General features: G+C 40.1%; 1 protein-coding gene across 4 annotated transcripts in view; it reads left to right on the top strand.

The window, feature by feature from the left end:
• The window catches only part of kcnab2a (potassium voltage-gated channel subfamily A regulatory beta subunit 2a), a 75224-nt gene that overhangs the window by 29140 nt on the left and 33263 nt on the right, over positions 1 to 12821 (top strand). Inside the window, exon 1 of one of the 4 annotated variants that reach the window (XM_046075551.1) lies at positions 3282 to 3652. The exons of the other annotated variants lie outside the window; for them this stretch is intronic. Coding sequence (XP_045931507.1) covers positions 3282 to 3652 — 371 coding nt within the window. Of the gene's footprint in view, positions 1 to 3281; positions 3653 to 12821 lie in introns of those variants that run through there. 4 annotated transcript variants of the gene reach the window in all.

Below are 12821 nucleotides of genomic sequence, written 5' to 3'. Positions count from 1 at the left end.
TAAATTGTAAGATTCCTATTAATGCTGCAATCATGATGACCAACTCAAAGAGGTATGTCTTGTACACTTGGGCGATGGCAGTATATCTAAACAGAATGGCTATTTTCATTAATATACATGGGTGGAGTGTAATATTAACAGGAGGGGGATTAATCAATATGTTTTAAACAGCTGTGCCAAAATAAAATGCCCACCAGATAGAGGTGAGGGTACAGATTGGCTTTTTCAAGTAGAAAACTCTCCCTGTTGTCTGGGTGGTACAGATGTGGAGGTATTAAAGAGTCTTAAAAATGCTGTCTTGCTTCTTGTAGGCAGTAATGTAAGTCATTGGATTGCAGACTGTTGGGAGATGTTACATACGTAAATATAAACAAAAACTAAAAGTGGAAAGATTTTGACAGTGGATTGTACTACAGGAGTGTCTGTTGAGTCTTTTTTTTCCCAGTCTGCACCATCAGACCTGTAACAAACTCTGTTTACATGCATTTACATATAGATTGCTCATCGACTTGCAAGTGTCCATTTTAGCAGAAACTTGAATGAATTAATCATTATACACTGGTTAATCCATCCATCCATTTTATTCCACATATCTGGGTCCAGACAATCTTAATTTCATTAATTAAATTAATTAGATCGTTAGGGGTTATTGTTGTATACTGCTGGGCAGTACTGAAAAAAATGTGATATATTGTAATAATAAATAACTTGAGGCCATATCGTCTATAATGGTTTTCCATCATACTTTGGCCAGCATGACAGTGTAATGGGTGTTAAATTGAAGTATTAAAAAGGTCTTTAAAAGTAAAGTACATGTGACGCTTTCCTCTTTGTAACTATTAAGGCCAATACAGAGCAGCTACACTGACTTATTCAGGTGCTTGACACCTTTGTGTTTTGAGCTCTCATTAATTTTATGTGACACTCTGATTTTGACCTTGACCTGAAAACAAGGCCACTGAGATGCTGCAAGGCGTGCTTAACCCGGTGTGGTTTTTATAATGCCTCTGAGTACTTGATCATGCTTGGTGGTTTGTCTTTTTCTCTCTGTGTGTGCGTGTGTGTATATGAACAGTATGTGTTTGCTTGACACTGTGTGTTTGTGTGTGTTATATGTGCGCACAACACTCAGGCCCTCATTATTGTCCAGCTCTTAGTATTCTTTCCTGTGGAACAACAATCAGAGGCTTTTAGTGCAAAAGCTTTGGTGAATAATTCAGGGATGATATTATTTGCTGCGGTTGGCAGAAACAAGACGGGCCACTAAATGACATAAATGGATTTCTTCCACGAGATCTCACAGGGAGGGGAGGAGGAGAGGTGTTGGTTGTAGTGATAGAGTATGGTCCAAGTGGTGAGGGGAGGGACGGAATGCACTCTATTATTCACTAATTGGTTTAGACGTTTCCTAGTAAGACACTCCCAGTTTGGGTGGACCCGCTTCATCACCGTCTGCAGTGTGTGTTTATAAAAGCAGACTGGCACCCCACAACTTCGCTCATGAGCCGACCCCAAAGAAACCGGGTGAGTTTAAGGAAAGACTTGCACTCATGACCGCGTCAGGAGTGTGTTTGTTTGCTGTGTATGTTTTGCGTGTAAGGGGTTGGCAGAGTGACGAGGAGTGTGTGGGTGGGTGGGTGAGTGGGTGGGTGGCTGTGCAGATGCATGCTGCCTAGCTCGAAGTTTCTTCCTTTTATTTATGTCTTCTGTCTGCGAGGAAACCAGCCATTTGGGAGATTTAAAATTAATAGTGAATTTGTGGGAGAGATCCAAGTCATGTCATGATGGCGTCAGCGGTTTGACTAATTCTTGTTAGAATGTCAAACCGATACTGTTGGAGCTATTTACAGTCTGTATTTTTTAATAAATATAAGAGTGTTAGATTTGATATTGGTTTATTTCCTCTTAAAATCTTTTGTTTTAAATGTGAGTCAGTGTTAGGGTAGCTGTGTGTGCTGTTTTGTACAGAGGCAAAGAAAGTGCTGTTCGTGTTTAATTTGTCAATAGCCTTTTAAAGGATCAGTAGTGCCTTAAACTTACAGTATATTTCATAGAAGGGATGGATTGGACAGTGACCACACTGAAAGTAATTCTTGTTGTGGGGAAAGATTACAAAAAAGATTGTGGGGTTACATTTTCATTTCAGCAATTTAAATGACCTTTATTAAAATGCTTGTGTTAATAACAAAGAGATTATCCTTTAATTAGTTTTTTAATTTTTTTTTTTTATCTATTTCCTCATTTGACAGATGTTTTTATAAACAGCTGCAACCATTAATTTACTTTTTTTTTTTTTTTTTTTTTAATTAAACTTCTCTGTTTATTTTCTTTTTTTCCCGTAGAAGTCATATTAAGAGTATATGTATAATCTAAATAACATTGGTGTGCAGGTTATCATATTATATATTAATAATGTATTTATATGAAATTGCAGTCTCAGTTTCATACAGTGCATTGAAAGTGGCTTTGTTGTTAGTGCTCAGCAGTTCATTCAGCATTAAGTGACCTTCTTGTAGTGATGGTGGAACTGATACAGTGCTGCCCTCTGTTGATTAAATTCAGCACAGTATTTGTAGATCTGGACCTTTGAGGAATCGAATGACTCAAGCAAAAATAAGTGTGTATTTAACAGAAGAATGGCTTGATGGTTAAAACAAATACTTTTTGAAATGGAAGACACAGTTGCATTAAGCTCCCTGAACCTGAAAGAAAGCCCAGCCCTTTAAAAGTCATGCAAGTGCATATTGTGCAGTTGTTTGGGGATTCTTTTAGCGCTTGTGCCCATGGATTTTTTTTCCCCAGTCCAGATGGGCATCTCATGCCTTTTTGTGGGGCACTCAAATTATATTTTGGTCTACTCTCAGAAGGTTTGTCTCTTGGCTCTCCCTCTTAGTCCAGTTAGACCAGGAATGTGTTCCCTCCTCTTGCTTGGTGCATGTTTGAATGCCTCCCCATTTGCAGAGAGCATGCACCTTCTTTGGTCCTGTTCCTTAATCACCAACAAGTCACCTGAAAGCTCCCGTATCAGTGTAACCCTGCCTTTGTGTTACCTGTCAGGGGAGGGTGGTGTGTGGTTATGTTGTGTGACTCTGATTACAGGATGCATGGCCGTGTGCTGCCCCAAGCAGGAGAGCTGTTTTTTTTTATGCGAGCAGGTGCTATTTAAGGAGGTGGCTGTGCCGTGCCGGCTCTTTGCACCGTCTGTGTCCCGACTTTATTCTTCACTGCACGGGTTGTCTCAGCATCACAAGGAGGAGGAGGAGAACATGGGGAGGGGGGGCATGTTTGCGGGAGGGTACGCCACTGGCCCCCCGGGGGTTCCCGGCAGGCGCAAGTCCAGTCACTGTCCTCCTGAAAACCTGCAGATCCCCAAACCGGCAGCGGCAGGCAGCGGTGTTCGGAAGAGCAGCAGCAGCGGCAGCGGCAAGATGCTGTCTATGACATACAGCGAGAGCATCCGGAGCGGGATCAACCGCTACCATTCGGACCAGGGTCTGAATCAGCCACAGGCCAGGCCCCCCGATCACGCTGAGCTGCAGAGACTCCGGGAACAGAGAGTCGCCGCTCAGATTAAGAACATGGAAGACTTCCTGAAGATGAATGGCCTGGCCCTGGAGGAGTGTGTGTCCTATCAGACAGGCATGAAGTACAGGTAAGAGAGGGGCAGAGCTTGAACGTGACTCGGATACTCCCGAGACCTGGACTGAGGGTCTGAGAACCAGCAGGTGAGAGGAGCTTTGTGGTCGAGGGAGGTCGGATACTTGAGGGTCTGCTGAACAGGTGTGTGCCATCGTATCGGTGTTTTTGTTGAGGTTGGCCTCAAAAATCACCATTTTGTGCTGTTGATTTTCTTTAAAGACAAACGCTGCCATTAGAAACAGATACGCTGACAGGAACGTGTTTATCTGTCTTTGCTTTGTTAATGTCAGTACAGTCTTGCTCTGTTCTCTGGTCAGACTGCACTCATGCAAAGGTACTGGGGCTCAGGTTTTATTTTAATCATCTAGGTCGGTGGCATAGTTGCCCAACTACATGGGAAGGACAGACTGCTCCGTAAGGAGTTACCTGGCCCCTTAAAACCTCACTCAGTCTTTCTTTTCCTTTTCCCCTTGATCACATAGATGGTCTCCCTTCTTCTGTGGCTATGCTTTCCTGTTTTCTGTACAGAGAACAAAGATGAACAGAAAAAAAAGTGGGGTCTGTGGGGTCAAAGTAGAACTGGGAGATGTGGCTAATATACAAATAATAATAATATTAGATTAGACTTTGTGGATGATCTTGGTCATAATATATATTGTAATATTGTCTTTGAGTCATAATGTTTGTCTGAGCTTATTTTAAAGTCATTTGGAACTCAGTGATGAATAACACTGTCTGCCTTCTTAGTCGGTGAAAACAATGGATTTCCAAATTGTTGCAAACTGTTTTTTCTGTGTTAAAAAATTCTTCCACTTCCTAAGCTAAATAAAGAATTTAAAATCTCATTTAACTCATCTGAAAAAAAGTTCATAAAAAGTTGATGTTTTGCAGATACATGGCTTTGAATCTGAATTTGTCATTACAACAAATTCTTTACTTCAAAAGTTGGCCAAGACAGGAGCTTATCTTTTAATGTATGCACAGTACACATAGGTGCACTACTAATAAGTACTAGATGTGCCCTCCAGTGCAGAACAAGAGATCAAACTTGAAACATTTGCTCATTTTCTCTGTGCCATCAACCCAATGACAGGAATGTAGACAGGCTATTTTATGGACTGTTGCTGTTCAAAGAATTGAGCCAGTGCAGCAGGCTTAGTGGCTGTTGTGCTGGTTAATGCGGCCTGTGAAGCTGACGTTTTTGTTGTGGACATGGATAGCTTTCATCACACACAGGCATGGCTGCTGTTGTTTTTGACTCAGACCACTGACTGGAACGCAATTATGGTTGGCTGCTGTTGCCATGTCTGGGGAGAGCAAGTTTTACCGTCGTCTACAAGCAGTGTTGTATGACACCACCACCGACATGTTACTTTGCCCATGGTTACCTCCCTGTTGTGTAAAGCTCAGTCACTGGCCCCTGACGGGCTTGAGTGCAGCTTTGCGAGCATGCATGTAGTAAGGGAGCTTAATATTGCAAAGTGCATGTGTGGTTCTTTTATTTATAAACCTCAGGGAGCCTCATACAGGAACCATCAATACTGTTTACATATCATTAACACTAAAGCTGTTTGTCTTTTGATCAGAATATTTTTGTTTTCTTCTGTTCAATCTAATGGATCTAGTAACGTTTGATTTATGTTATTTCTTTGCGGTGTTGCATTTTGGTATTGGTTTATCACAACAGTATTGGGTCATCTAACAGAGGAAATCCTGCCAGGATCCGCTGTTTCTTGTATCGTGATCCCTGCAATTCTGTAATTAGTGTTGCAATTGAGTCATTGGGTACATGCAACCTCTGACTCAAACTCATGATTATTTCAGGTGTGTGATCAGGCTAGCATTGCTACCAAACCACATTTAACCATTCTTAGCACTGCCATCACCTTTTTCCAACAAACACGGGCAAAAACATTACATTAAAGTCTCTCTGGCTTGCTTACCACTCTCTACACATACTTGCACACTTTGGCACATCTGTTAACGTGGGATATTATTTTACACTACTAGAGAGGCCTGAGATTAATGTTCCCTGCTCTAAATGAATATAATCATTTTCTTCAGGAAGACATAATTAATAGTCTAGTCATATATTAGTGTGTTTATTAGTGGTACTAAGCTGTCCTTCATCAAATATTCCTGATTGTGTGGTTTTAAGGTTGTAAATATTGTGCAATCCAAATTAAGGAGAAGGATTACTCTATTTCCATTATGTTGCTCTTGAAACAAAATACTACCACTCAGCAGGCCCATTTGGACACCAGAAAACTTTCCCTAGTGTCTATGTCCCCTGACTGAAAGAGCCAGGCAGCAGGTAAAGCAGCCAGCTGGAGTTCAGTGAGGCGAGACAGGAAGCCTTGCGTCTCCTGTTTAAGCTTCATGGAGGTTGAGTGTGGGAGTGTAGATTTCTGGAGTGACTTAACACTAATCGACACGATAATGACCTCCACTTAAGCGTTGTACAGTACACTCATTGTGAAAAGCTTTGATGGGCAGGTGGACACACTATGTCTTAAAATTTTTTTTTCACATGTATGTAATGAAGTACACCTAAAAGTTTGAATGTTTTTGACCCTTGGTTAGACAGGTTTTTAGTACTGTGTTTAATAGTTCTAGCGAAAATGACATTAATCCCACTTGCTCCCTAAAGAGAAGAGAGGTACACAAAGAGGCGTGCAAATGGAAGGCCTGCAAACTTCAACTTTTCTTTTCCATCTTGATCACTCAGAATGCGTTAAACCCAAAAGTATTATTTAAAACACTAGACCGGATTGTTGGTGCCCCTCCTAACACTAACTTGCTTACATTATCCGACCATTGTGAGCGGTTTAAGGTATTTTTTACTAATAAACTTTTTAAAAAATTGAAGTTAACAGCTGTGCCCAAAACCGATCTGTCCCAGAGCCTTTAACCCACAGATCATGTGATTTTATATCCTTTAAATCATTATCTCTTTTTCTGTCCTCAGTGAAATGGTTAACCACATGAAGTCGTCTTGCCTACGTGCCTACTGGATGTGATCCCTACCAGACTACTGAAGAAGATTATGCCCACAGTTGGCCCTTTCATGTTGAATATTGTAAATAGCTCCTTGACCTCCGGCTCATGTCCCCCGGCTCTGGTTGAACCTCTCCTTTTAAAAACAAAACAAACAAACAAACAAAAATATATCCCTCCATCTTGAATAATTTCTCAATTAGAATAGTTTCTAAATTGTCATTTTGATCTAAAGAACTAGAAAAAGTGGCACACACTGTCAGACAGTAACTCATTTAAAATATTCAAAGTAGGAATCATTGTCGTAGCCTTAAACAGGTTCAGGTCCTAGCTATCTAACAGATGTTTCTCTGTGACAATGGCCGGCTCATTTTCATCGGCCACAAGCATATGCTCTATGGTGTCCCTCGGGATCTTTAAATACATAGGACAATTTCACTGTTTTGCCAGTGACACACAGCTCTATATCCCAGTCAGACCCGGTGATCAGGCTAACGCTGCAACCCTTCACAAATGCTTTGCTGAAATAAATTGTCACACAACTTCCTACAATTAAATCTTACAAAAGCAGATGTTGGCGTACTTGGTCTCCCGGCTTATAGAACTCAAATCATAGAAAACCTAGATGAACTAGCAACTTATGCTAAGCCCTCGGCCAGAAATCTTGGGGTAGTTTTTGACCACTTGTTTTTTATCATTTAAGAAATATAGCCAAGCCACAGATCTGAAAAAACTCATCCACGCGTTTACCTTCTCAGTTCATCGCAAATTAGTCCAATGCTGCAGCACCACTTTTAACTCTCTGCAAAACAAAATATGACCATATCATCAGTTTTAGCATCCTTGCATCCTTTAATTTATTCTAATTTCTTTTAAGGCCAGGCATGGGCTAGCACCTTTTTATAACTCTGAGATTTTATCCCCTTATGAGCCAGGACGCAGACAGAGATCCTCTGGTAGGGCATTGCTTAATATTCAAAAACCAAAGGAGACAGGGCCTTTATTATCAGCGTCCCCTACACTGAAACAGTCTACCAGAGGAGATCAGGCTCGCAGAGTCTGTTCCTGGTTTCATCTTACTTCTTAAGCCTCATTTATACAAAATAGCTGTGTAATGCATAATTTATTTTCCTTTCCTTTTGCCTTGTTTCTATATGTTATACACAATAGAGAAACAATCAACCCGCAATGAAAGCTCCATGCAGAGCTTTGGGCTCATTATGTTCAGTGCCAATGGTGATGGGTGGCAAAGAGGCATGATGACAAACCGTGGGGAATAACTCTTGAGTGGGGACAGTGGTGTACTAGCCTCTCATCATACTGTTAGACATTGTCACAGCTGCTTCTGAAACCTAAGGCGCTCTGCCCTGGACCGCAAAGTGTTTTATGGGGGTCTTTGAGAAGGTTTGTTGACGTGTTTTGAAGTGTTTTGTTTTGCCCGATCAACTGTCCAAAACCCAAAATAGAATCAATGAGATAAAACATAGAAACAGAAAACTCTCACATACGAGAAGCTGCAACTGTAGAGTGACTGACGTTTTGGCTGGAAAAAATGCTGATTTATCAATTATCAAAATAGTTGCCAGTTCATTTTTTTTGTCAGTTGACTAATCATGTCAGATCTAATGCAAGTTTAAGCAAACATGGACAGAAATTCTAAAAAAACCCCTCTACATTGGTCTTTAATTTTTTCCTCACCAAATAGAAAACAGGATCTAGATGTTAAATCCACTGAGCCATAATGTAGCAGAGTAGATCTGTAATAACAGCTGGTCTCCACTAGATGGTGCAGTTACTACGTTATCAAGTTGAAACATATTCCAAAAACCTCCAACTGCACTCAGTACCATAATGCATTTACTGCAGACAGCGAGTGTTGAACATCCTCCTGACTAAACTACTTTTGATATTTATAAGTTTCTCTCGAGTTTAGAGAAGTGACGCTAGAGAAAAAGAAGACCAAAACAATGTAAAATAGTAGCTTTGTCAGTAGGGGGCAGCATGGAGGAATGTTTCATATTTCTTTAGGGTTCATTGCTTCTGCTTGAAAGCATCATTCAAACTTAATATCCTAACTCATTTATCTCTTTCTTTCTTACTGTCACACACTTTACCAATCTCCCTCTCGTTTACCTTTTTCTGTGTGTGTGTGTGTGTGTGTGTGTGTGTGTGTGTGTGTGTGTGTGTGTGATCCTTTTGGTGAGAACATACATCTGCACTGAACCACTCTAAACTGAATTTTTCCCCCCTCAATCTCAGCAGTGCTACATCATGTGTGTCAGCACGGGCAACTGTGACGTTTTCCTTCAGGCGATCCCCTACTCCGAAGCTAAATTTAGCAACTCTACTCGTATCCACAGCTGCAGCTGGAAACAGCTGAACGGGCTGCAGCCTAACCCATTCATCCACTACTTTACCTCAAGCCCACTGCCTCGCAGAGCTGCTGCGCTGGTGAGAGATGCAGAAGTGGCCGTGCTTTATCTTTGTCACCAGAGTGGAAGGTCATGTTTAGGTATTTGGAGTGATATAGATTTGGTTTCCACTGGTGACATCTCCAGTTCCTCTTTGAGATACCTCGGGCTGGCCTAGTCTGACAGCTTGTCAAAGTGTTCTAGTCAGAAGTGTTGCGTGGGCACAAGAGGTGGGAATGCCAAGGATTACACAATTCTATTTTGTTTTGGTTGTAGTTGTATTTCAATTTAAGCCTCTTATTTATGCAGGCTGCACAAAATGTCCTCATGATCACAGTTTATAGGTTAGTGCATCATTTATAGCTTCCTGAATTGGCCATGTGGATAGTCTCACCTTTTTGTGATTATTGTAACATGAATAGTGTCATTGGTCATTGTCATCATTGGTTACTACTGATTACTTTCTGATTGGTAAGCCTTTGTATTAGCTTGCTTCCGGTGTTTCAATTTCTGTAGTTTTAACTGAGAACACAAATTGTTAGATGGGGGTTCAAATGGTAATTACCTGCAGGATAATCAGGATTGTTTGTACTGATTTATTTTTCAATTTAGCAAGTGTTTGTTCCCTATGTGTAACACAGGCCCTGTTGTTTTTGTTGTTGTTCCTTAAATTTAAAAAGTAGGAGCATTATACCAGTTGTCTACTTCATCATACTGCTTACTTTTAGCCAGAAGCACAATTTTGGGACATGTTTTAAATAGCTTTCGCTGATCATGCTTTTACATCTGTATTATCATTGCTCTTCCTCAAATTCTCTTACCTTTACTCTTTCATGTGTTTCTGCATTAACCTTGTGTTTTTCTTTGTGTCATAAAGTGCGTGTGTGTGTGAGTCACTGGAGGCTGCGGGGAGGATAGCTCTGCACTTTCTGAATACCCAGTAGTGACAGGGGGTAGGAAGCCCTCCCCTGTCCTCACCCTTTTAGACACTCAGGCTTTAGAATTGTGCTGTTGTCGTTTTGAATCCCATAAAATGTGTTATTTAACAACATTGAGCACATATTTCCTGAACTGTCAAGTTTAATCTCTGAATAAAATGTGAAGTTTTGTTTGTTTAAAAGTCCTCCCAGGGCCAAGTCTGTTTCTTTCTTTCTTGAACTTCTCATTGAACACTAGAAAGCGCTGCATCAGTGTTAAATTTGTTGGAAATCCATAACACAAAAGAGTCGGGTCTTAGGCAACAAGAAATAACCTGCAGTAAAGTGCTGCACTTGTCCTGTGCTATGAATACATGGCCAATGTTTTTCTCATTCATAAGTCTAAGTCTATCCCTGTGAAGAACGAAGCTTTAGTACATTTCTGTGGTTTTGTGGTCACCCTTTCAAATTTAATGTAGAGGAACATTTTCTGTTTCACGCTTGACCGATATGTCAAACCAGATCCTAACTTTGTTTGATGTACGTGTACTGTACAGTATAAAACACAATTAATGTTTGAAAATTTAGTTTTTGGTCATCTTACTCATATTTCCTTTCGTTGCTTTGTTCTGCATTTGATGGGAAACTCCCTCCCTTCTTACCCACATTTCTCATAGCATCTTAGTATCAGCTGATGGCACATTGATCTGTTTTGCTCTTTTGATCCTTCTGATTCTATTTTTATTGGTTTTAACATGAGAATACACTATATCCAATTTGAATGAATCCACTTCTCTGAAACTACTACAGTTTTGCCCTAATTTCATGTTTTATTTCATTATTTCCCTTCTTGGTTTTAAGATGTAACATTTATGCATACTCTGTTCTGCCTGAAATTTCCTCTCAGATTGTTCCTTTGTTATTTTAAGGTGTCTGGTCATAGAGTTTGTGAGACATCAGGCAGGACCACCAGGCAACAGGTTTGAGCTGGTTTGACCTCTCTGAATGTCAAGCTCAGGGATTTACTAACCCCAATCTGTCAGCAATATAGATCTGCCTTGTTTCTATATGTTACACTCGTAGACGCCATCAAGGGACACTGACTCAGTAGGAACCATCTGTTTCATAAGCTTGGATTAATCCCTTTTATTCAACACTTGTGTGACAGGACCATCAAAAGCTTATGTTCAAATGGAATTTGCTATAAAACACAAAATACTGTAATAGATCTGTGTTTGTGTAACGGAAGCCAACGATGCTGTGCAGTGAGTAAACCTCACTCCCCGACACCTTAAGAGACACACTTGCGACCGACGCTAGTGCCTATGAGTTTTAGCCTCCTCGTCAGTACATACCCGAGGTCATCACCCTAACCCAATACCAGTAGAATTTCCAAAATGTTCTTTTCAATCAATTGTTCACTACTAATCTGTTATATATAGTAAATATCTCGGTTCATTTTTCAGTTAAATCACATGAATGCAAATATTATTCAATTTATTACTCTAGTATTATCAAACAGGTCAGGTGAGCCCACACAAACCAGTATTGAGATTATCTCATCATAGTAAATGAACCACTTTCAGGGTTTTCTCACTCTACCTTAAAGATAGGATGAGAATTATTACATTAATAAAAAATATGAAAATACACATTTATATAAACAAGAATCGAATAGTATTATAATAATAATGTTATCTTTGTGCTTCTGACAAGTGGAGAGTTTCAGTGTTGACAATCCGCATGAAAGAACAACTAGAAGAGTCCAAAAGCCTTTCATTTGACTTGAGCTTTACTGTATCTAGCTAGTAACTAAGTAGCCAATTGCATGAAAATAACATACCACAACCGCATTCCCAAAAAAACACACTGTTGGTCTTTTTAAACCACAAAAATACACAGTCCACTAGCTTTTTCTACTAAATAAATTACTTCTGTAAACCATTTTAGCCAACTTGGCTAATTGGCTAATAAAATGTGTCATTGGCATACGTAATAAAAAGTCAAACTTCAGTTATGTGAATAAACCTGTAAGTTATGTCAAAAAATACACATTCATGAAAAATAACACCCACATTTTAGAGGGAGATGTAATATGGGAGGTATTTGGGCCAACAAGTTGCTGTATTTGTGTAAAGAGGTGTTTCTGGTGATTCTGTTAAACTTTAAAACAGTGAGGGATTTTACAGATCATATAAGGAGCTACAGTAAGCTATAAGGAGCTACAGTAAGCTGTATAGCAGGTTGCTAAAATTAGATTAGGTCTGACTGAAAGTGTTTCTCTTATTTGTAGACAAAGAAAGAGAGAGGTGCTATGTTAGCAGATATTGTGCTAACACGCGTGTAGGTATCAGAACAGAAGTAGTCCCAGAATTTATCCCTATGATATAACACATTTGATTTCAGAAGCTGACTAAATAAAATCCAATTCCAATTGAAAAAGTGACAGTCCAGGGCAGAAATACCAGCCTTGTAAGTCTTGTTTTGTGTTTTTTGTTTTCTTCATCTTCTTTGTTTAAGGGCTGTGGGTTTTAAACCAGATCCCTTCACCAGTAGTTGAACCCAGGTTTCTTAAAACAGTCTAGACGCAAGATCCCAGGACTCCAAGAACAAGCGACCACATCTTTCCAGTGAAATGTATGCAATAAAAAAAGCATTTCAGCCTAGCAACGCTTCTCTGTGTGAACATTGCCTTAGGTAGGACAAACACACACAGGCAGGCAGGGAGGATCTTCCATTGAACTGGACACATTATTCTGCTTCCTCCACTCACTCTCCCTTCCTTCAGATGAGTGAGCGTGCTACTGGGACTGTGTAACAGCCCTGTTTGGTTGAAGCACACTTTGTTACACAAGCG

Source organism: Micropterus dolomieu, linkage group LG18 (genome assembly GCF_021292245.1).
Source record: "Micropterus dolomieu isolate WLL.071019.BEF.003 ecotype Adirondacks linkage group LG18, ASM2129224v1, whole genome shotgun sequence".
Classification (NCBI taxonomy): Eukaryota; Metazoa; Chordata; class Actinopteri; order Centrarchiformes; family Centrarchidae; genus Micropterus; species Micropterus dolomieu.
Note: the sequence above shows the minus strand (reverse complement) of the source record. Positions and strands in the feature narration are given on the sequence as shown.